Source organism: Hirundo rustica, chromosome 2, assembly GCF_015227805.2.
Source record: "Hirundo rustica isolate bHirRus1 chromosome 2, bHirRus1.pri.v3, whole genome shotgun sequence".
NCBI classification, from domain to species: Eukaryota; Metazoa; Chordata; class Aves; order Passeriformes; family Hirundinidae; genus Hirundo; species Hirundo rustica.
This window is the reverse complement of record NC_053451.1, coordinates 29043008-29065262: the sequence shown is the minus strand read 5'-3', so window position 1 is coordinate 29065262 and position 22255 is coordinate 29043008. Positions and strand designations below refer to the sequence as shown.

The following is a 22255-nucleotide window of genomic DNA, read 5'->3' as shown; positions in this document are numbered from 1 at the left end:
TCTGAATTTGCTGATCTTTTCTGTGATGACAAGTGCCTGTCAGCAGATTGCAACCTAGCAGTTATTTTTGAAAAAGCAAACATATTTGATGTACTTCAAGGTGAAAGTGATGTTCTAACAGTGGGTGAGAAACTATTTTTCAAAAGAAACTTGTGGAGGCTTTGTGAATCTGTTGTCAAATACAATGTGTCTTAGCTACAAAAACTCTCATTTTATATATATATATATACTCAAAAAACTTGAAAACAGAAATTTCTACCTTTTCAAAAATCTTCAAGATTATGATTTTCAGTAGGTTTTGAACCCACTTGTTAAAAATATAAAAATTCAACATCTTCTGATTATTTTGCAAGAACAACTGATTGACATCAGGGAGGATGAAAATTTACTATCCAAATTTTAATGAAAATCTTTGCATAGGTGGTAGGTTGGATTGAAAAAACCATATCATGATTTAGCCAGCACAGCCAATGATACATTTCTTGCATTTGGATCTATGTGTCTTTGTGAGATATTCTTTAGATCAAGTATCAAAAAAATTGAACATAGAACCAGACCTTTGAATCCCTGTGTCACAAAGCATTAAAACCAGATTTTTAAAAATAAAGAATATTACTATTTTAGTGAGAACAGTATTTTTGTTCCACTAATAAATAAACCAAATTATTTTTAAAATTATGTTTATTTAATATTTATTTCATCCTTGTTTAATTTCTATTCTTGTGCATGTTTGATATGGTACACAATATTTTAGTACAGTAGTACATGAGTGGTATTTTTAAATAAATACACATACGGGGAGAGGGTACATGCTCAAAAACCTTTTATTTGCAGGGGTCCATGATCAAAGAAGTATGGAGACCACTGCTCTAGAAAGCCATTTAGAATCCTCTCTCATGCTTCTAACATTACACTTGTTAATTTAACTTTGCTCCCTTCCCAACTCTTTCTAGGGGTTCTTTTCAGCATCGAGGTCACTTCCACCTACTTTGCTGTGCGCAATTATTGGAGAGGCTTCTTTGCAGCTACCTTTAGTGCCTTTGTGTTCCGAGTCCTTGCTGTCTGGAACAAGGATGCAGGTAAGCTAAGAGCCATTCCCGCTCTCTTTGTACATAAGTTGCTCTGTTAATGCATTATTTTCCATGCTTCTCAAGACCAAAATGTTTTTATTTATGATGCTTGAAACTTCTGCCACAACACATGACTCCCAGCAGCACAAAAAGAAGGAGAAAGGGAAGTGTCTTGTATCTTGTCAGTTGTCTAGCTTAACCTATCCCTGGGAGAGCTGGGGTGTAACTAACTGATAAAGGACAGAATATGAGTCCCCAGCAAGCAAAAGTCTCCCTGAAATGAGATTTTTTTTTTTTTTTTTTTTTTTTTTTTTTTTTTTTTTTTTTTTTTTTTTTTTTGCCTCTACTCAGAAGAGGACCCAGGCTGCAAACACAGAGACATCCCATCATGGAGGATGTAATCCTTGCTGGAAAACTCAGGGCCTGGTCGTCTCTTGACTAAAAACAGATAGTCGAGAAAATGGAGATGATTAAATGATTAAGAGAGTACAGGACTGGTAGGATATGACTGAAGATCCTGAAAAAATAAAGTATCTCAAGTAACAGAAAAGCAGAAGGGTGACATTTGTTGCAGACAGAAATTGCACAAGTCAGGCTTGTTCAGGACAGCATCTCAACCACTGCACAAATAGAGTTTTGGTGCAGAAGGCTGCCATTTCTAAGTAAACTTCTTCTTTATAATATCTTTATATTTTCTTACAATTACATCTGTTTTCTTGGGCTCCATGTGGGCAGTTTACTTACTTAAAACTGCTATAACTTGTCTCACTTGACTTCAGAGGGCTGGATTTTTGGGGGGTTTGAATATTCTCTGGAATACAGAAAATTACTACACTTTCTACTTGAATGTGACTATCTTTCTTTGTGTAGCACTGCCTAAGAGTGAGGGGTATTTAACCACTGGGTCTGTCACAAAAAACCCCCAAAACCATATTTTTCTATTCTTTCCAGAGAAAAATATAAGAAACTCAAAGACAGGTAACAGGAGATAATTTCCTGTCCTTCACTTTGTCTTTTCTGCCTCCCTTGTTGGTCTCTCAGATCACTATAAATTAGTTTAATTTCAAATCACTAGAAATTAGCTTAATCCTGAAACATCTTGACTCCTGTCCCTTCTTCAAAATCATCCAGACAGCTTTAATACCCATATTAATGGCTCCTTAAGTTCTTCTTCATTGACTGTCTAGGTTAAAAAGTTCCATGATTCAACTGGCTATGAAAAATCATTCCTTTTCACAGTTCTGTATTTTCTTTGTGTTGTCAGTCTCCTTGTCCTTGTATTAAGAAACAAGGAACTTCTCTCTAGCTAAGTCATTCACTATTTTATGATCTTTTATCATGTCTGCTCTAACTTGTCTTTCATGTCTTTTCTTGCTCATTTATTTCCCTTCAAAAGTTACACATCCAGTCTTTTCAGTCTCTCTTCATGCAAGGTTTTACTATTATGCCTGCTGCCAGGAAGAAGCAGGTAGGGTAGTAATCACATCAGAACGACAGATGCAAATAAGTTGTGTAGCATCTCACCAAAATTCTTTTGTTTCTTAGACCCACAGAATCTTTACTGATTTCTTGACACTCATGGCTTTGTTGGCAGGCTTTACACCATTATCTGTACTTTCCAAATAGCATCTGGTTATTTGCCAACCACTCTGGTTGGCTACTGGAGCTTGAGCCCCTCTTTGCTGAACATGGAAGGCTGGAGTTCTGCAATTTGCAGGATTTCTGTTTTACCACAAATAAGACTTTCATCTTATTTGCTGTAGGATTTCATGCCTTGCTTTCCTCCTGCTCCTTCTTGTTCCTTCTACACATGGCTCAGTGTTATCTTAAAGTTCAAATCTATTTTTAAGTAGACTTTCACATTAACTACTTTTCCATTCCCTTTTACTTCTAACCTTTTTACTTCTAAGAATTGGACAGATACTTGAAACTAGTACAGTTTGCAGCCAACGGAGAGAAAAGGGCTTAGACATTCAGTTTCAGGATGGCTTAGTCACTCAGGAAAGAGGATGTAGACTGGTGGGATGAATCTCTCTGTGGAAATCTCTTTCTGTCCTGTGGGAGTGGAGACAGAACCAAGAGAGACCCAGACTAAATGCTGTGACTGTTTTCCTTTCCTCTGGTCATCTTTGACACCCTGTAGCAAAACTCTTTGAAAATGAGTTCACTATAATTTTTAATGTTCTGCCATTTAGTGGCTTGGAATATCTATTTCCTAAAACTGAATTGAGATAATCCCTTTCTTGGGCTGATCTAACAAAAAAGAGGACACCCTTTTTTCACCATCTTCCACCCCTGACTGTTCTTCTAACCCTCCCTAGTGCCATCTTTGTGTTTGCTGTTCCCCTCAATTCAGCTCACTTCCCCAGCAGAGGAGTAATCCAGTGAAAGAGCAGATTTTTCTGGCAGGTTTTCATGAGGCAAAGGAACTCAGAGAAGGCTGTGATGTGTCAGAGTGGGCCCGATGAGAGAGGAGAACAACAGTACAGCTGGGAGGGAAGGAACAGGGGGAAGAGGCAGGGAGCAAGATCTTCCCAGTTTGGATAGTAGAATGCAGTTTTAGGCTTAGCTATCTTAGGTAATGTAGCCCATTGAGACCTCATTAAATTATTACTCTAAACCTAGTTCTGTCTGACCAAATAACAAGTACTTCATGATTCCTGTTATTATCATGTACTAGATTTTCACTGCTTCTTTTATTTCCTCATTGAACAAATAATTCCTTCATCCAGGGCAAGTTGGGATTTACCTCCATCCTCATTCAGCTGCAATTCCACTCTGTATTAAATTGCTTATTTATCCTTCACCTGTTGCCATACAGATGTTTACTATTTTCGCACAATAATGCACCTCCAGACAAAAGCAGCTCAGGTTTCAACATTCCATTGTAGCAGGGCAGCAGTACCAGGAGGGGTCAGCTGGAGAAGATGGGGCTCAGCTGACCTTTTCCACCTCTGACTTCTAACCTTTCATTGTTTTGGTACCTGTCAAAAATTTTGAAGCTATAACTTCAGTGAAGATCTGAGTTTTGTTTCTGGAAGGCAATCACAACTGTGAGAAGTGTTACAGCTTCTTCAGATATGCAGGCACTGCCTGCCTCAGCAAAGAGACCCCTCAGTCAGTAAGGATACCAGGAAGAGCTTTCTTTCATAGTGAATGGGTGGTAGAAGACAAGAAAGCAAAGAAAAACCCTTTAAAAAGTCTGGGATTGTAGCTAAAAATAATGCATAAATTCTCTGAAAGCAAACCTAGACCATCTAGAGTGCTAGGATTACAAGGACTCAAAAACAGAACCCACTAAATCAGAGCACTCCACCATTCTGTAATAATGTATACAATGTCAAGAAACCACACAGAGACATGTATAAACCAGTATCCTTGCCCCTACCCCTAGCTCTTATTGCATTTAACTTCTCACTTAATTATTTTCTTTCCTCCTCCACCTTTCCTCTCTCACAGTTACCATCACAGCACTGTTCAGAACAAACTTCCGTATGGATTTCCCCTTTGATCTGCAAGAGCTGCCAGCATTTGCTGTAATAGGGTAAGTCCCCAGGAAACCGACACCTTGTTCTACAAAGGTTATAAAATGATCTCTGTTAGGAATTCTTCTGCCAAAAAGTTACATACATCACTTTTAGTCACCTTGGTTGTCACAAATAAGGCTTCTCTTTGTTGGAATTCTTCCTTCAGAAATGGTGCCCATGTATCACAACGGCTAAGGAAAGAAATATGGGTATTATTAAGGTGTTTGTTATTTCCTTTCCACATATCTTTTTCAGAAATTAAGCTCAGAGGAAAAAAAAAAAAAAAAAGGTCTAACTTGGTCAAAGCTCTGGGAGTAGATTTACTGAATGGTTCTTTAACTTGTTTAACATTATCCCCAAATGAACTGATCCAACAAGTACGGCCTTTTCACATGACAAAGATGGAACAAAAGGTTTAACCTGAAGTTTCCTTTTCACAGGCTCAGAATGATTAACCTTTTTGAGAGAGGTCAGTGTACCCAACATGGTAACAAGGGTAACCAACCATAATTGGATTCAGTGAGAATAATGGTTGATTTGGAGGAAATGAAAGAACGAACCCAAGAAAAATGAAAATTGGGAAATACTAGAGAAAAGATGAGTTTGGAATTACTGAGGGGAAACACCTTTGGTTAGAGCTTGAGGGAGGCTCCAGGGAAATCACTGCAGAGCAGTGACGAAAGGAATACACTGTAGGAACAAACACCTGCCCTGGTGTTATGAACATATTCTGTTGCAAAACCTCCATCCAAGACCAGAAATATATTTGAGGTTTTCCAGCCTATTATAGTACGCTACCCTCCTACTAATTTACGTGAATATGAAATAAAGTGGGGTTTTTTTGAAGACATTAGATATATTGAAGAATCTGTGAATACACAGGAGATTTTGCTATTAACATGTATTCACTTTGTTCTTCCCCTTAAACACACTTGCCTAATGAACTTGGAGGAATCTGTCGGTTTAGACTGGCAAGGAAAAATGTAATTCTTGTGATTTTACAGGTGGTTGTTAGAATGCAAAACTTCTTGTCACAATGTTTTGGACAGAGCTGACGGAGCTGGCTTTTTTCAGCATTGCACGTAGGCTAGGAAAGGAATATATGACAACTGCAAAATGTTTTCAAATGCCTGGGTGTCCAATATGGTCTTTAAAATAAAAAGCAACCCCAAAGGCTTGGATATTCTTGGATAAAGTCCTGATGCCAACTCGGAATGCTTCAAATTCTCTTAACATTAAATCTCAAAGCTGAACTCTTTCTCTACCCAATGTATTTCTTCACTTTCAGGTAAGACAAGCATTACCAACAGGTAGATCTTGTTTTGCTGTGTCAGCAAATGTTAATTTGCATCATCTATACAGAAGGAGCACTTCCAGTTTATTGATAAATTGATAGACATGAATGGGGAAGCATTATAGAGGAATTCAGTTGACTGTGCAGACTTTAGGCTTATATTGCTTAAGGGACTGGTCTATTTCAAACACTATTCTAATCAGTGCTGGCTTAAAATATTTAAGAGTAATTCATTGAACATGTTTTTCTGTGAAAAGTTTTATATTTAAACATATTTCTGTGCAACTTTTAAATGATAAAACAGAATTATTTTCACTGTACAATGTTTTAAGTATACTAAGTTAATCTTTGAATGAGATTTGGCAAAAGCATGCACAACATATAACAAAGCAAAAGTCCATTAATTTTAGAAATTAATAGAATGAAAATATTAAATGTTTGTCCTCAGTATTATGTGGGTTAATTACTTGCCACATAAAATAAGGCTTTCCCTTACCAATCCCAAATGCAGTCTTTTTTGATTCTTCCTTTTTATTTTTTCATGTTCGAGTATTTGGCCCTGTTTATCCAAGTCTCATTAAGTTACAGAGCCTAAGGATCGCACCAATTCTTAGACAACTACACTTTTTTTCTTACTTAATTAAGATCAGGAGCATAAGCCTAAGTGATCAGGATTGTAGAGATGATATACTTTGCTTTAGGCAGAAGAGTTCCTATTAGTAATTGTTGTAGGCATATAATTTTACTGAATCAGGCTTAAAACTCCCTTCATTTTTACTATTTTCTGTTCCAACCTGATGTTTAAGTTCTGACAATACTGATCTTTGCCTGGATGCTCTTCACGAGCCCCCACTGAGAGCTGTCAGTCTCTTTTTATAGATTGTTTTCTATTTTCCCCTCCCAGCAAGAGAAAATCAGTAAAATCATAGTGTGTATGACAGAGGTCTAAGATAATTTCTCCCCTTTCAGCAGGGCACCAATATCTTCAAATGAGCTCCTGCAGGAGTAACCTCCTAGCTGACATTCAAAAGACTTCACAAGCAGCTGAAGATTAAACCACTTAAACTCATTTTCTTGGCTGATGGTTTGTGTATTATCTGTTGTTTGGCATGATTTTATTTCTTTTTCTCTGTTTTAGCATATGTTCTGGATTCCTTGGAGCCTTTTTCGTTTACCTCAATCGCCAAGTGGTCCTGGGCATCCGACGCCATAAAGCTCTGAGCCAGTTTCTCACCAAATAGTGAGTGCTTGTGGAGATATTCTCTCTAGGGACCAGATTTTCACACCCTACTGGTTTTGGATAGTATCAAAAGCTTTCTGGAATACAATAGACCTGTTTCATGTGTAGGATAGTAAAAATATGAGAACCTGCTCCTATATGAGAGTAAGATCTCTGCAACCATCAAGAGAATTTTCCCTGCATTGGATTTTCTTTCCGATCAGCCTCCATAATTTCAAATAGCTTCTGGATTTGGAAGGGAGACTCTGCAATATTTGTTAAGAGGATAAGGCAAACTATTCATTGGACAGAAAATGTTCTTAATTAGAAATTCAATGATCATGCTTCTTAAAATCATGCTGTTTCTGGTTTGTTTGGGTTTTTTAGGATCTGTGAAAAATTCAACATTATTTATATTTCAGGGAAATGGAAACCTAACAGCTGAAATCTAACTATGTTTTTAAAATAGATGTGTGTTTTTTAATCAAAGTCCTGGCAAAAATGTAAGGAATGTGCTCCATTTTTATGAGCCAAAAGCTGAAACTGATAGTAACCAAATGGTGTGAAATGCAGTATGGAAGAGAAATGCAAAATAAAATAAAATAAGTCTTGGCAATAAATTTTTTTACAGGACACTTGAAGATATTGCTTTTCCCTCTCTAATAAAGTCCTAACCTCCAAAGTTTGTAACTTGAACAAGAAATGGTGGCTTGCTGTAAATTTCTTCAGTCTCTTTACAGGAAATGATCTGATACAATGAGAAATTTTGAAGTTGAGAGGCATGGAGGACTTTATTTCTTATCAAGTTGCAGGCCTGACCAGAAGAAAACCACTAGATGAACAGAAGTTCAAATTAACTTACTTTTTTATGTGGAAGAAAAATTGTCTTTCTTCATCATGTAGTCTTACCCACAAGCAGCAGCAAGGCTATCAAATCAAGTTAACAGAGAAGTAGAGAAAAGCCTGAAAAGCAGGAATTTACTTTTCACTGATTTCTCAAAATTTTGTAGGTCCTTAGACTGAAACAAATTAAAGGTTCTATTTTGTCTTCCTAAATCTCAGCCAACTCTTCCTGTAGGAAACAGTAACTTGCCAAGGGACACATGACAGGATTAGTCCAGCATGTGGAAGAAGTTTAGGCTCATGTTGTCCTAGTGCTTGTGAAGTGTCAGAGTTTACCCAGACACCCACCCTGGGATTGGACACAGCAGCAGGAAAACACAGATGGCTTCAGCCTTCGTCCTGCTGTGTCCCACTGGCCTGGCACTGCTAGACACTCTGGCTACTAAGGACACCTTCCCCAAAATCGTGACAGCAATTCAGTGGAAAGAGAAGCATTTTCCCCCATAAGAATTAATGCACTAGGGGGTACCTGCTGAAATGTGTGAAAACCCCCAAAATGTAAATCCACTAGGACAGGATGCATTGCGTGGGGGGTGAAGAAGCAAGATTGTCATAATCAGGACAAATGAGAAAAGTAGTGGCTTTTGACAATAGGTTAACACATCACCGCAAACACACATTCCTCCTACGTGTTCACGTCTGTGCTTGTTGTACATCCCTCTCTTCCTCCATCCCTCCTCTTATATTAATTCTGATGGGGAAAAGTGTTTAGCTGACAGGCGAACTCTATGATTTATGATGATCCATGGAGCAGGGCATTAAGCTGTCAGTAACAGCACTCCGAAGCAATGGATCCAAATACAGAGAGGCTTCACACAAATAGCATTCCTCGTCCTGAAGTGATGGTGCTACAAGTACAGAATGTGAGGCCATGTTTGTAATAACTTTCTTTCTTTACAGCCGACTGATATACCCTGCGGTTATAACATTCTGTATAGCATCTGTGACGTTTCCTCATGGATTTGGGCAGTTCATGGCAGGAGAGGTGAGACTGGAGAGTGTATTACCAATTCTGTGCAGTTCTTTGGAACGTTATCTCCTGATCCTCTGCCCCAATAACCTTGCTATCAGGGAAAAGGGAAGAACAATATGGGAGGAATTTGGACTGAGGAGGCACTATATGATCTCTGCTACATCCTTCATAGAAAACTTGAAAAAGGTCCACTCTTCTAAGCAAGCAACAAGGAAGATGTTACCCCATGTATAAAAGTAATCTTTTCACCTGTTTGAGTAAAGTTCTGTCTCTCTTCTTGAAGATTAAAAATATGAATTAATCCCATAGTCATTAATTACCACAACAAAAATCTCCTCCGCTTCCTTGTAACAGAGATAGAATATTTACTCCGTTTAATCTCATGACTCATACCTGGTTTTTTGCTGTTTAGTTGATGCCACGGGAAGCCATCAGCACTCTCTTTGATAACTATACCTGGATCAAACACTCTGGGGACACCCAGATCCTAGGGAAATCTGCTGCCTGGATCCATCCTAAAGTGAGCGTCTTCGTCATCATCCTGCTCTTCTTCCTCGTGAAGGTAGGAAGCCCAGCTCACCATAACCCTTCTCTACTCTGAATAAATGTTCTTCCCTTCTGTAAAGCAGTTTATGAAGTGCCAGTGAGGAGTTGCTGGGTATTGAATGAAGCACTACAGCTGCAGTGGATTCCTACATCTTCTTATGTGATGTTTGTCCCCCTTGAATGACCAAAATTATTAGGGAATATTTTCCTTAATTTAGTGGTCTTTTCTGCTAGCTAAGTCATCCTCCTCATGCATCCTGCTGAATGACCTTTGATATCTACTGTATAGTAGCTGGTAGGGAAGACTAAATCGGGAAAGATTTCTCAAGTTCCACAAAATTAAGTACTTGACTAAAAAGCTCTCAGATAATTTATGTTTGATCTAAATGAAGTCTGACACAGTCTATTTGATATTCCTGACTTCAGAGAGGAGACAAATGGGAATATGCAAGCACAATCTACAGCTGAGTGAGGCTCAAGGATTTGTTAGCAGTCCATCAAAACTTGATGGAGAAACTTGATGGAAAAATGCAGCTGGAAACAGTTTTGCTCACTTCCCAGAAAGCAACAGCAGATTAAAAATTCTGAGCTGACATGGTCTGTGGAGGTTGCAACTGTTCCGCTTCTGAAAGGATCAGCTGTGTAGTTGACACAAGGTAGAGAAAAAAAAAAAAAAGACATTTGAAAGAAGAAAACATCATATTCCAATGTTCAAACTAAAAGTAGCAGGAAGAAGGTTTTCCTAAGATAATACATATATATATATATATATATATATATATATATATATATATATATAAATATAAAAGGAGATCGATATATAGATAGATATATAGATAGATTTATGGATATATATATATAAAAAGATACAAATATCATAGAATAGGTGCTAATTCTTTTATTGAATATATGACACTTATTGCAAAGGGGCAGAAGAGCTGAGGCCACCTTGCAATGTTAGTTGAAAATTTCAGTAAAGAACAGCTATCAATGACTGACTGACACAACAGTTTCCACCTAAAGTAAAACACTCTTTTTAAATTTCTGACAGGTAGTTAAGGGTTCTCCTTGTGTCATAATGCTTATTACACTGTACTAAGCAGAAAATATCTTGTTTACTTAAAGAAAAGAGGAGTGGAAAAGAGGAGTGGAATACAGAGTATGCCTGTCCTGAGTCCATCTGTTTGCCTTTGGAAGAGCTGTACCCTCAGTCACTAGATCCACTGGCATTGTCCTACTAAAGAAAGGCTTTCTCTACTCGCTGGATAATTGCTCTTGATTTTCTTCTGGATATATTCAGCATTGGGATAGACCACATAAACAGGAAATTGCTATTTTGACTCTGGGCACCAGCCTGGCCTGACTATCCACTGCACTGAAGTCAGTTTTCAGCTGTATTTGGCCGGGTTTGGTACTGCAAAGACAGAGCTCAGTTAACAGTACTACACCTCAGCAGCTTTCTGGTGTCTGCAGCCAGGCTGGGCACAGAGTGGGGCAGCAGGAAATGCTACTGCTGCTCACTAACAACTGCACCCTCTGCCTCTCTTCTAGTTCTGCATGGCTGTTATTGCCACCACGATGCCAATCCCCTGTGGAGGCTTCATGCCTGTTTTCGTATTAGGTGAGTTTCGATTTTGTTTTGCAGCATATTCATCTGACAGGTGGAGAGAATAGGAGAGACACAGTAGCCTACACACCCAGCAGGGTTCATCTGGTGTATGAGGAGTCATCACTTGATGTCTATGACAACCTGATTGGCAGTCCATAGACCGGCCTCTGGGTCTCCACTTTTGACATTTCCTCAACTCCCGAAACCAAGTTCCAAGTATGCAACCTCTACCCTTTTGCATAAGGAAAACCACGCTTGGGGACACGTGCTGAGCCATGGCCTTCTAATCTCTACACCTCTTCACTTACAGAGTGAAACTTCCATCATACAATTAATAGTAGTTTCCCCTTTCACCCCTGAAAGCCAGCCAGAAGAGATAACCTCAAGACTAGTGCCCGCAATGTAATCTACCACTTACTCCTTTCTTCTGACTGAAATGTGATAATATAAAGAGTTCATTGACTTTTATACTGGGTTTAATTTCAATAGCAAAAATAAATTCTAAAAAATAAACAAATAATGAAAAAACCCCAAACTGATGCTAATGTTAAGGAGTATGTTAGACTGAACTATACAAGCTCATGACATTCAGCATTAAGTACCTACAACTCTCAAATGAAATAGGGTGCTCTAAGGACCCCTGAGTTCTGCGAGGCAGGAGCTGAACATGAGGCAGTACCATGCCCTTGCAGTGGTGAGGGCTAACCAACATCAAGCCTGTATTAGGAAAAGACCTAGACAGCAATGCAAAGAAATTGTTTGATTCTATGCATTCAGCAGTTTGGATACAATTCTGGAACACTGTGCCATTTTTGTGTCCACCAATCCAAGACATCCTTGCAGACTTGTAAAACCTGTCTGAAAAGACATGGGTGACTCCATCTCACTTTGAAATCTGCCCTTTTCTGAGCAGGGGTCAGAACAAAAGGAACTCTAGAAGTCCCTTCCCACAGAAACTTTTCTGTAAGCTGTGATTCTAACACTTAGACATCCACAGATTGAGAGTCTAGAGGGTTTCAGCTGTGATCTGGACTGACATTGTACACAGTCTGAAAATTTGTCCTCCAGCCTGGGAATCACAGCCACTGCTGTGCCTGGTGTGCCCAAGTGAATGAATCAGGGGTCAACTGTATTTACCAATCTTAGTACCCTTCTTTCCTCTTGGAGTCTAACTTGTGTATTTTGTAACTGAAAACTAATCTTTAGTTACCGGTGTTACCATTTTAATGTAAGTTTTGGCTTAGTTTTTGTTAGAAAACATCCACGTGATTGCCCAGCACAGCCACACAGCACAGATTGGATGTTCCTTAAATGTTAATTCCGTAACTGTCAGTGATATTTTTCAGGTGCTGCATTTGGACGTCTCATTGGGGAAATCATGGCATCGCTTTTTCCCAACGGGATCCTCTTTGATGACATTCTTTATCAAATCTTACCTGGAGGGTATGCTGTCATTGGTGAGCTTCCATGTCTTCCTTTTTCCTCACCTGGTCCCACTGCTGTAATTTTCCCAGTTGACATGACATGCTGTGTCTATATGACAGTCTTCTTCTCTCCCCTATTTCCTTCTCCTACCTGGGAAAGGTGCAGCAGCTTTGACAGGAGCGGTGAGCCACACTGTCTCCACCGCCGTCATCTGCTTTGAGCTGACGGGTCAGATCTCCCACATCCTGCCCATGATGGTGGCTGTCATTCTAGCCAACATGGTGGCCCAGAGTTTGCAGCCCAGCCTCTATGACAGCATCATCCAGGTGAAGAAGTTGCCCTACCTGCCAGACCTGGGCTGGAATCACATAAGGTATTGTAGCAAAACAGGTGGAAACAGGGAGCGGCAAAGAAATAAAGCAGGAGAGGGTTTAGACCACAGGGGAATAAAAGGTTATGAAAAGGGTTCAGGACTACAGAGGAATTAAGGCACAATAGGCCTCCAGTAAGAAAAAACAAGTGTTGGAGTAGAATTAGGTTTCATGCACAAAAAATGGAGAAAAGTCCTCCTCTTTCTTTCACTGAAAGCACAAGTTTGAATGACCTGCATTGTTACTGAATTTGTATTTCCAAATTGTTTCAGCTTAAAAATTTAAAAACCAGGAGCCTCATTTACCAAAATTCAGGGGTTTGGATATTTTTTCCCCAGCAAATGTTTGAAATGCTTTATTTGGAAATTTTACTTGAAGCAAAACTCAGTTATTCTTATAAATTTCTTCCTCTCTCTAGTATATATCATACGCAGAGGTATGTGTATAAAGACAATACATATATGTATACATGTGTGTATTTTATGGTGAGGGGTAACAGAGTGGAAAACAACTGTAATGGAAATCTAGTTAATCTTTGTTTATCCTCTTGGAAAGTCCTCTGGTTACTCTCACAGAAGATCACTTGGGAGCTGTATTTTGAGCACTTTTTAAAGGAGTCGTCATTTAGGTATTTCTTTAGGGAATATATGTGCTGGACGTTTTTAATATGCTAACTCCTTGTCATCCATAAATTCACAGCAAATACAATATCTTTGTTGAGGATATTATGGTCCAGGATGTGAAATTTGTTTCCTCCAACTGTAAATACCGAGACTTGCAAGCAGTACTTCAAAGCACCACAGTGAAATCCTTGCCTTTGGTGGACTCGCCAGGTAAGCAATGTGGAGAAACTGGTCCTTCCTGAAGACCGTCTCAGCTCAGAGAAACTAGTTTTCAAATAACATGGCCTGAAGCAGGCAGTGTGACCTACCACACAAAGAAATAAATCCTAAAAATCTCCCACTGTGGATGATGTATGGCAGACGGCTGTTTCAGCTGGTCAGACAGGTAAGCTGTAGTGTGGGCAGTGAAGCAGATCCAGCACGTAAGGGAGGTGTGTTGGGAAGTCTGCAGCCTGAACTGTGATCCTCCTGGGATCCTACATGAGCCAAGAGCTTGCCTGGGGTGGCACAGCTCAGGATGGCAAGGTCCCTTCCCACACCCTACAGCCTAGGAGCCACCACAGGGCTGGTCAATGACTCTTGCACAGCTCTAGATCGTACGAGCCTGAGCACTTGGAGCCTGAGCAGCTGGAAGGAAGAAGGCGTGACGTGTGGAAGGGGACCTTCAAAACCTGCAGGTGGCTTAATGGCTTCCCTGCTCTGTGTTGTGCAGACACCATGATCCTCCTGGGGTCCGTGGAGCGATCGGAACTGCAGGCTCTGCTCCAGACACACCTGAGCCCAGAGCGGCGACGGCTCCTCAATGGAGAAATGCAGCAGAAGCTGAATGAGGCACCCTACAATGGACCCTGGGCAGACCTGCCAAAGCTGAAACACGAATCTTTTGCTTATGTCGATGAGGATGAGGATACAGATGAGAAGGGAGAGGTGAGGAAGAGAAGTGGACAGACTGCAGCATAGAGACTGCTTAGAAGCAGTTAGGCATTTGAGGAGGCTGAGAAATAAATGGCATAAGGTGGACTTTATTTTCTCTCCTTTCCCTAACAGCTGCCTCGGCCTCCAAGTCCCACTCCCAGCTACCCAGAGGAGCCAAATGGCCCAACAAGTCCTCTTAAACAAATGTCTGAAACCTTGGAGCCCCAGCAACACTCAGGTATGGTAACATCTGTCATGGCTCAAACACATCCTAACCAGCTTGGGGAAGCTCTCATGTTAACTGTGTGAGGTGCTAGTTTCCCAGAGACTGAGAGAAGGAGCTTCCTCTGCTGTTCCTGAATGAAAGGCACTTTGTTAGTGCACCTCAGCATCAGTGTAATGTACCGGAAAACAGCTTTTGTTATGATCCCTCAGAGAGCACGGCATAAGCAGGACACTAAGGATGGACTCTCTCTGTCTCCCCACTCTGTTCTTTGCAGCAACAACTCCTTGGACATTTTCTGTAGAGTCTGCATGGAACAGTCCCACCTCTTGGCTCCTTCACCACGTGAATGAATCTCGCTGGGGAAAGCAGCCTGAGAGCTAAACATCTGCACTAAGTTTTTGAGTAGCTCAGGCTGTTGCTCAGCCACCTCCAAAACTGAAAGGCTCCTCCCTCGGACAAGTATCTCTTTCAATCAGCTGCATTAATGTGATGGACAAACACTGATGTACTGTGTTCTTTTGTGTCACACCCCAGCCTGTATTAGCTTTGCTTTCAAGACTGTACTCATAGCTCATTTCTGATTCATTTATCATGTATATTTGATGCAGGATGGTGGGTAGTTTTTTATCCTTTATGCATCATGAAATATGCAGAGAGTGAGTAAGCACAGAGACATAGCCCAGTGTTGATAGTGAGTACAAAGGATAGGGCTTTAGCTTGTGCTTTTAGGCACCCCAGCGTTACACGTAATAGAGCATACAGCGCATTCTGGTTCATTAACACTCCTAATGTATGACTAAACCTCTAAGGCATAGAAAAATCCACATTATGCTTCCAGAGCAGGGGAGTGGTGGGGCAGCGATCCACCTATCTTACCAAAGCAGAAAAAGAACCTCATATGAAAACAAGGACAGGGTGTGAAACATTTTATGTGAAGCTAGAACTGAGTGACCCAGGAATGACAAGAGGAAGTGGAACAGGAGTGAATTCATGAGACCTTCCTTTTCTTTTTTTAGTTTGGCTTACAGCTATCATTGTTTCTGACAAAACTTCCTCCACAGCGTTGTTCACAACAGCACCAGGCCCTGTCTCCTCCTCTTTGCTGACTCCTTGTCCGAGAGTATAATTCTGGTCTTTTCTGTTCCCATCATTCCACTGCTGGCAGAACCCATGGACTCCTCACCCCTTGGCACCTCTCACATCCAGTTTGTTGATATGTTTTGTTCCATGGGAATATTCATTCTGAAATGCCCCAGACACGATCTTACAAACTGAATGCCAGACTGTGACTGTCTCAGCTCTATCATGTCCCTCAAAGTACTTCCCAGCCTGCCTTGGGTAGGAGGATGTGATACGTGTGGGGCTTTGTATTTTTGTCTCTCACTTGTTCTTCTCTCTTATCCAAGTGTTTGTTCTCATCCTTCAGGCAGTTTCAGGAGCCTGAGGCAACTGATCCAGCAGCTCTTGTGCCACTGCAGCCGGCCACATGAAACAGAGAGCACCATCCAGGTTAGGGCTACAGAGAGCCTGGTAGTACCCTGAAGAAGGAAGGGAATGCAATGGAACTCGACACTACCACACGAGACATTCAGCATTTGGCTAAAGCATGGACACAATTATGGTCCTGAACTCTGACAGCATCAGTGGGCAACTCCCTCCAAGGAGAAAGGGTGTGATTACTGGGAAGGAGTTTGCATCTTCCTATAGAGTCACCTGTGCTCAGGTGTCAGGCTACCATCACAATTGAGTTTGGGCACCTTTTCTCTGTGAAAAAAATTAATGATATTTTGGCTAACCTGCAATAAAGTGCAGTTCTGTTCCATTTGGCAAACAGTTTTGTACAGATGGAGGAAAATGAAAAAAGAGCTTTTGGCTCTTGCCATGTTAAATGCCCTTGGTTATCTGACACATCTGCACAGGGTTTGGGGATAACAGAGCTTATGGGAGACCCATCCACCCCAGGGCAGTGGCTGGACCCCATGTGGGATATCCTGAGAGCATTTAAATCAGTATTAGATGGCCATGTTTAGGCACCTGAATTGCTCCACCAGAATTCCACGGTGAATTGTCATTGGCAAAGAAAGCACAGCAAGGGCAGAGTACACCATATAATGGATGAGTATAAAGAAAATCTAAGCACTTGGTATTACACTATTTGGAACAAAAAGGGGACCACATGGGGTGAGGAGGCTGTGCAAATTTTCCCTTTCTATACTCTGTGAAACTGTGGGTTCTTTGGCTGTCCTGAACAGTGTTTTCTCCTACAGGAGCCAGTGGAATTCATTGAGACAATGACACCAGAGGAGGTAAGACCAGGTGCAAAAACAGGGTGAGGCCGTGTGAATGCTTCTTTTACCCATTTCCTATCACTTGCAATACTCCAGGAACCTCAGTGATTGCCACATAAAGCCACAACCAAAGTAATTTTCTATTTGGAGTGGCACAGTGGGCAAGTCTCACCCGTAAGAGAAGAGATTGACTAGACATGCTGGCAAGACTGACTAATCTGACCTAGCTTGGAAGTCAGCCCTGCTGCAGCAAGGTTTTGGACTAGAGGCCTCCAGAGGTGCCCCCCTTCATCTAAATCTTTCAGTGGGGCCTTATTGTTCCTTCATTTCTTACACAATGGATCAATTATATTGCAACGACAAGGGGAAGATGCACTCAGAAAGGAAAGCTAAAGATGTTCACTCCCTCTTTAAGAAGGAAAAAACAAAACTCCATCTTCTCAGGAAATCTCTGAATTGCCCTGTTTCCACAGGGACTTGACATCTAGCAAGGAAGGGATGGGAAACCTGAGGGGAGAGATATAATGGAGGAGATGAATGATGTACATAGGAAGGAAGAAGGGTGGGAGGTAGTGGTGGGCTACTTTGGGTACACAAGACAGGAATGCTGCAGGTAGCTGTGAGAGTGATTCCTCTTCTTTCCTGTGTCAGATAGATGCTTGGGAACAGGAGGAGCTGAACAAGAATGTGTGCTTTGACAGCTGCCGCATAGATCCCTCCCCTTTCCAACTGGTGGAGAGAACTTCCCTGCACAAGGTGAGTGCAGATGTCTCCCTGAGGCATACATCATTCTTCTCCACTCATTCCAAGTCCAGTCTATGACTTATTTCTTCTCCTTGTCTTCACCTACAACTGCTACCACCAGCCACTTTCACATCGAGCTACAGAAGTGAGCATATTCCTGTAATCTTCTCTGTGCACCTCCAACCTCCTGCAAAATGGAAGGCTTTGAGATAACAAGTCTGAGGCCATTTATTAAAAAAGCTTTTGGACAAAAAAAAAAAAAAAATCTGCTGCATTAACAGTAGCACTGTATGCCTTGCTGCTGGGGCATTAGACTGAGATTTATACTCTGCCCTGTCACTGTGCAGCACTGGAATGAGCACTCCTGGATTTCTCAGGGTGTCGTCTGCCTGTGTCACAAGCTCTTGACTGAACCGAAACACAAGGAAAGAGGAAGCTGGATCATGCAACACCAAGAGTCAGCATAGGATGACTAGGTATTAAAGCAATTGTATATCAGGAGGAAGATAAGAGTGGGCTTTCACTCAGTGGAAAGGGAAAGCAGTCTACCGAAGCAGAATTGCACAGTGCATGCTTTCATCAATACTCATTTAATGTGAACGGTCAGCATAGGCCTTGCACTAAATTAATTAATTACTGTTAAGGTCTCAGCCTTGAGCAAAATAAGAATAGGGTAACATTTAGTTCAGATGAGTTTTCTGAAGGGGTGGATGAAGTCATCTCAAAGCCACTAGCATTTATCTTGAGAATATAGGCTTACAAAAAATTATACCCGAAGGCTTATCATGGGGAAAATTTCGTACCTGTCATACAAAAGAGCAAGTGAGAAACTGCAGTAACAGACAAATCAACTCAACTTAGATGCACCAAAAAACCCAACAGGAATAAATAATCAAACTGTATGAAGTATGCACAGTTAGAGCTAAATGTAAGACTACTGACAATGAAAAGAATATCACAGTTTATCGTGACCAAACTATATTTAACCAGTCTGGTCATCTTTTACATCGGAGTAAAATGTCTTGTTCTTGAGAAATCAGATTTTTCCTACTTTAAACTTGAACATGACATTCAGTATCTCACATGATGCTAAAAAAAAAAAAAAAAAAAAAAGGTCAAATGCTAGCTGTGACAGAAGGATTTCATGAAAAGCCACGGGTAAAGTCCAGCTAAAGCTCCACTTCAAGAACCTGGAGGTTGGAAATGTACCAGAGATGAGCACTGAGAATGTGGAAAGTTTTAGAAAGGCAGATCTGAATAATAGTAAAATAATGGGGTATATTTAGGCCGAAGAAAAGAAGACTGATAGCAGTGTGATATCTGCCCTTTCAAGGAGACTTTGTAAGAGAAAGGGAATAACTTGTTCTCAGTGTTCTCACTGCACTGGATAAGCAGCAACAAGCTTAAGCTTTCAAAGAAAATATTCTGGGACAGGAAAAAAGAAATCCTCTATTGTTAAGGAAACCACTGGAATAAATAACCTGAGCAGTTTTTGACTTTATATATTACTATATGGTAGTTATTTCCAGCACCAAAATGACGCAGGATCTGCACAGGTCTCCAAATGCACAACACAGGGTGTTGTATGTGAATCTTCACCAGACGCAGGATGAGAATGACCTTGAGAATGTCCTCTCCATCATCAGTACAGTCCAAGTATGGCTGCACAGCAGAAGGAGCAAGGAGTAGTATTTGGCAGATACAAAAGGGGAAGAAGGGAAGATGTAATTTCTCACTGGGATAACTGCACAATTTTGTGTCTTTGTGGTTTCCATTTTTAAATCCTGAGTCCCAGCTCTAGCACCAAGTTCTGTGTTACCTATTTCCAAAGTCCCTGAAATGGTCTTTTGTGGTTTTGCTCCCAGACACACACATTGTTCTCACTGCTGGGCCTCACCCACGCCTACGTAACCAGCATGGGGAAGCTGAGGGGAGTGTTGGCCTTGGAAGAGGTGAGTACAGATCCTCTGCCATCCTCTTAAATAACTGCAGGTGTCCTGTGGATCACTGCAGTTACTCACAGGTGCTGCAAGTTCCAGCTGGGAATGCAAGTGCTACATTTTCAATCCAGTGTTGAATTCTGAGTCAGCTCTTTGGAAGCCATGTGAAGGAATGCATGACTGCATTTCAGAGGAGGCAGCAGGTGCTGTTTCCAGGGATGTTAGAAGATTCATCTTTTTCATGAGTGTAGGGCTCTTAACTGAGTGGCTGTTACTGTTTCTGAAAGAGGTGTGGAATTTGTCATTTACCATGTGATTTTTCATTACATCACCAGTGTAAAAGATTATCTCCACGGGCCTCAGAGGTAGAGCTGTGACTCTATTTGTGATCCCTTTACCCTGGGGAGTAGATGAGCTTCTGCTGGGTGGAGCTGGGCCAGCCTCCCTTCCATGGGTTGTTTTTTCTGAAATTTTTCTCCTTTTCCAGCTCCAGAAGGCAATCGAGGGCTCCACCCGCTCCGGGGTCCGTCTCCGACCACCCCTTGCCAGCTTCCGCGACATCAACCGGACTTCCACCAGCAGTAAGGTGGGGCAGGGCGCTCAGGCGTGGAGCCGGGAAGACAACGGCACGGAAGCAGCTCAGCCAGCAGCCGGCCTGGGCACCGAGAGCCCTCTGCCCCCCTGCTCACACTCCCCACAGCCCTCACACTCGCAGGAAGAGGGGGAGGCCCCCAGCTCCGCTTGTGCCACGGATACCGAGTTGGAAGAGATGGAGCTGACAGGGCCAGTTGCTGAAAACATCTCAGACATCCTCAAGGACATAAACCTATACACCACTGACCTGGATGAAGATGAAGATGAGGATGTTCCCTTATAGCGGGTGTGAGGGCAGCAGCCCATCACACTCTTCAGTGAGCCAGTCTTCTTGTGTTTGCTCCTCAAAGAGAAGCTTTCGGATGTTCTTTGCAATCCCCACAGAGGAATGATTCAGCAGGGAGGAGGGACACCAGACTGACCCCTCCTCCTGATGCTTTCCCTCCGCGCAGGCTGTGGGGCTGCTGGGCTATTCGGGCATGTGCAGCTGTCAGATGTGGACTGCAAGGTGCCAGGGCAGAGCATGCTGTAACAGGACATGGATACTGCTGGACACAGTCGGGATGCTCTGGGTCCCTCTGCCATGTGGAAAGTGGAGGAGGATCAGTTCCCACTCGCCACTGGTGCCGTCCTTCCAGTCACACCGGGCCTGCACGCAGCCAGACCTCCAGCCTAGAAGCATACTGCTGCCTCTGACTGCCACCCTGACCATGTTGCTGCAGCTCCTTTTCACTGGCTCTTATCCTGCACACCTCCCCCACCCCCAAACATTCCCACGTAGAACATTTTTATTCTTTCTCAATTTTTACTCTGGGATTTCCCTGGATGGGGATGCAGTTAGGAGCTTCTCCTCTGTCCTATAGCTGAGCCGTGCCCTAAAAACAGATGGGAGGAAAATACTTGGTATATGTCTCATGTGTCAAATTCAGCCAAGGCTTTAGAAAACACTGGAAGGAAGAAAAGCTTCTTTGTTTTCCCACCATCTCTGGAATTTTGAAACAGAATGGGAAAATCTTAAGTGAGGGCATCCTCAGTGCTGGGGGGAGAGGAGTAAAACAGCATATATGTACCTATATTTCAAACAACTGCGTTTGTCTCACTGAATCACTGTTCACAATTTTCCACAGTTATAGTCTTAAAATATAAGAACTCAAGAAAAAAATAATTATGGCGTGTTAGCAGGCTGCCAAGAAATACAGCAGAGGGAAGACACATTTTCTACACTTTGAAAACAGGTTTCTTTCTGAAAACTCCTGCTCGCTTTCCTGGTAATTCTACCCTGCCTACTTTCCACATATTTCTGCATACCTCAGATCTGAGAATTCCAGCTCTCACTTTTGCCAGCTTGTCTCTGTTGTGACTAACAGCAGAGACCTCAACCCTTGTCTGCAGCATCCCTCCCTATTCCAGTTCTAAATCTGGAGCAGATCTGCATCTTGCAAAAAGACGTCTTGTCAGTTCGTGTCATGCATGCAAAACCTTGGCATCCAAAGGTAAGATGCTGCTTTGTTTAATTCACCGCTCTTGTGAGGTTTTCTCAGTAAACAGGCAAAACCAAATCCTGTGTATTCTGCAGCTTCTTCTACCAGTCCACATCTCTTTCTACCCTATCTTTGGTGTTTCATAGCACTTGAATGCAGTCCCAAGCAGCCCATTAGATTTGTTTTCAACAGAGAGGAAATCCAGGATCTGAAAATACATTCTTGGGGCTATTCTCATTCCCCTTCCTGATATTAGTAAAGCATTATCTAACTTAGAGTGACCAATTCTACATTAAGACGTGATTTTCCATAAGCTGTCTCAGGAGCAAGTCAAAAATATCATTACCTCTAACCCAGTCACCAAAGGAAAATTCCCTCCTGGCTTTAATTCCAAGGATTGACCTTGCACCAATTCCTCTCTGATGATGCTCATGGGTGGGAGGATCTGTGATAAGCTTACAGTGGAAGGAAATCTTCCCTACTGGTCTCTAGAAGAGAGGGAAATTT

The 22255-nt window shown here is 41.7% G+C and overlaps 1 protein-coding gene across 5 annotated transcripts in view; it reads left to right on the top strand.

The window, feature by feature from the left end:
* Positions 1-22004, top strand: part of CLCN1 (chloride voltage-gated channel 1) — a 57211-nt gene extending 35207 nt beyond the window's left edge. For 3 of the 5 annotated variants that reach the window (XM_040056922.2, XM_040056923.2, XM_040056919.2), the window contains exons 8-23: positions 954-1079; positions 4530-4614; positions 7030-7131; positions 8914-8998; positions 9399-9548; positions 11084-11153; positions 12488-12598; positions 12726-12939; positions 13637-13770; positions 14273-14487; positions 14608-14713; positions 16128-16210; positions 16969-17007; positions 17641-17745; positions 19599-19685; positions 20161-22004. In XM_040056922.2, coding sequence (XP_039912856.1) covers positions 954-1079; positions 4530-4614; positions 7030-7131; positions 8914-8998; positions 9399-9548; positions 11084-11153; positions 12488-12598; positions 12726-12939; positions 13637-13770; positions 14273-14487; positions 14608-14713; positions 16128-16210; positions 16969-17007; positions 17641-17745; positions 19599-19685; positions 20161-20550 — 2102 coding nt within the window. In that variant the 3' untranslated portion in view covers positions 20551-22004. Of the gene's footprint in view, positions 1-953; positions 1080-4529; positions 4615-7029; positions 7132-8913; positions 8999-9398; positions 9549-11083; positions 11154-12487; positions 12599-12725; positions 12940-13636; positions 13771-14272; positions 14488-14607; positions 14714-16127; positions 16211-16968; positions 17008-17640; positions 17746-19598; positions 19686-20160 lie in introns of those variants that run through there. The other 2 variants (XM_040056920.2, XR_005699666.1) reach the window with 2 other exon arrangements.
* The last annotated feature ends 251 nt before the right edge of the window (positions 22005-22255 follow it).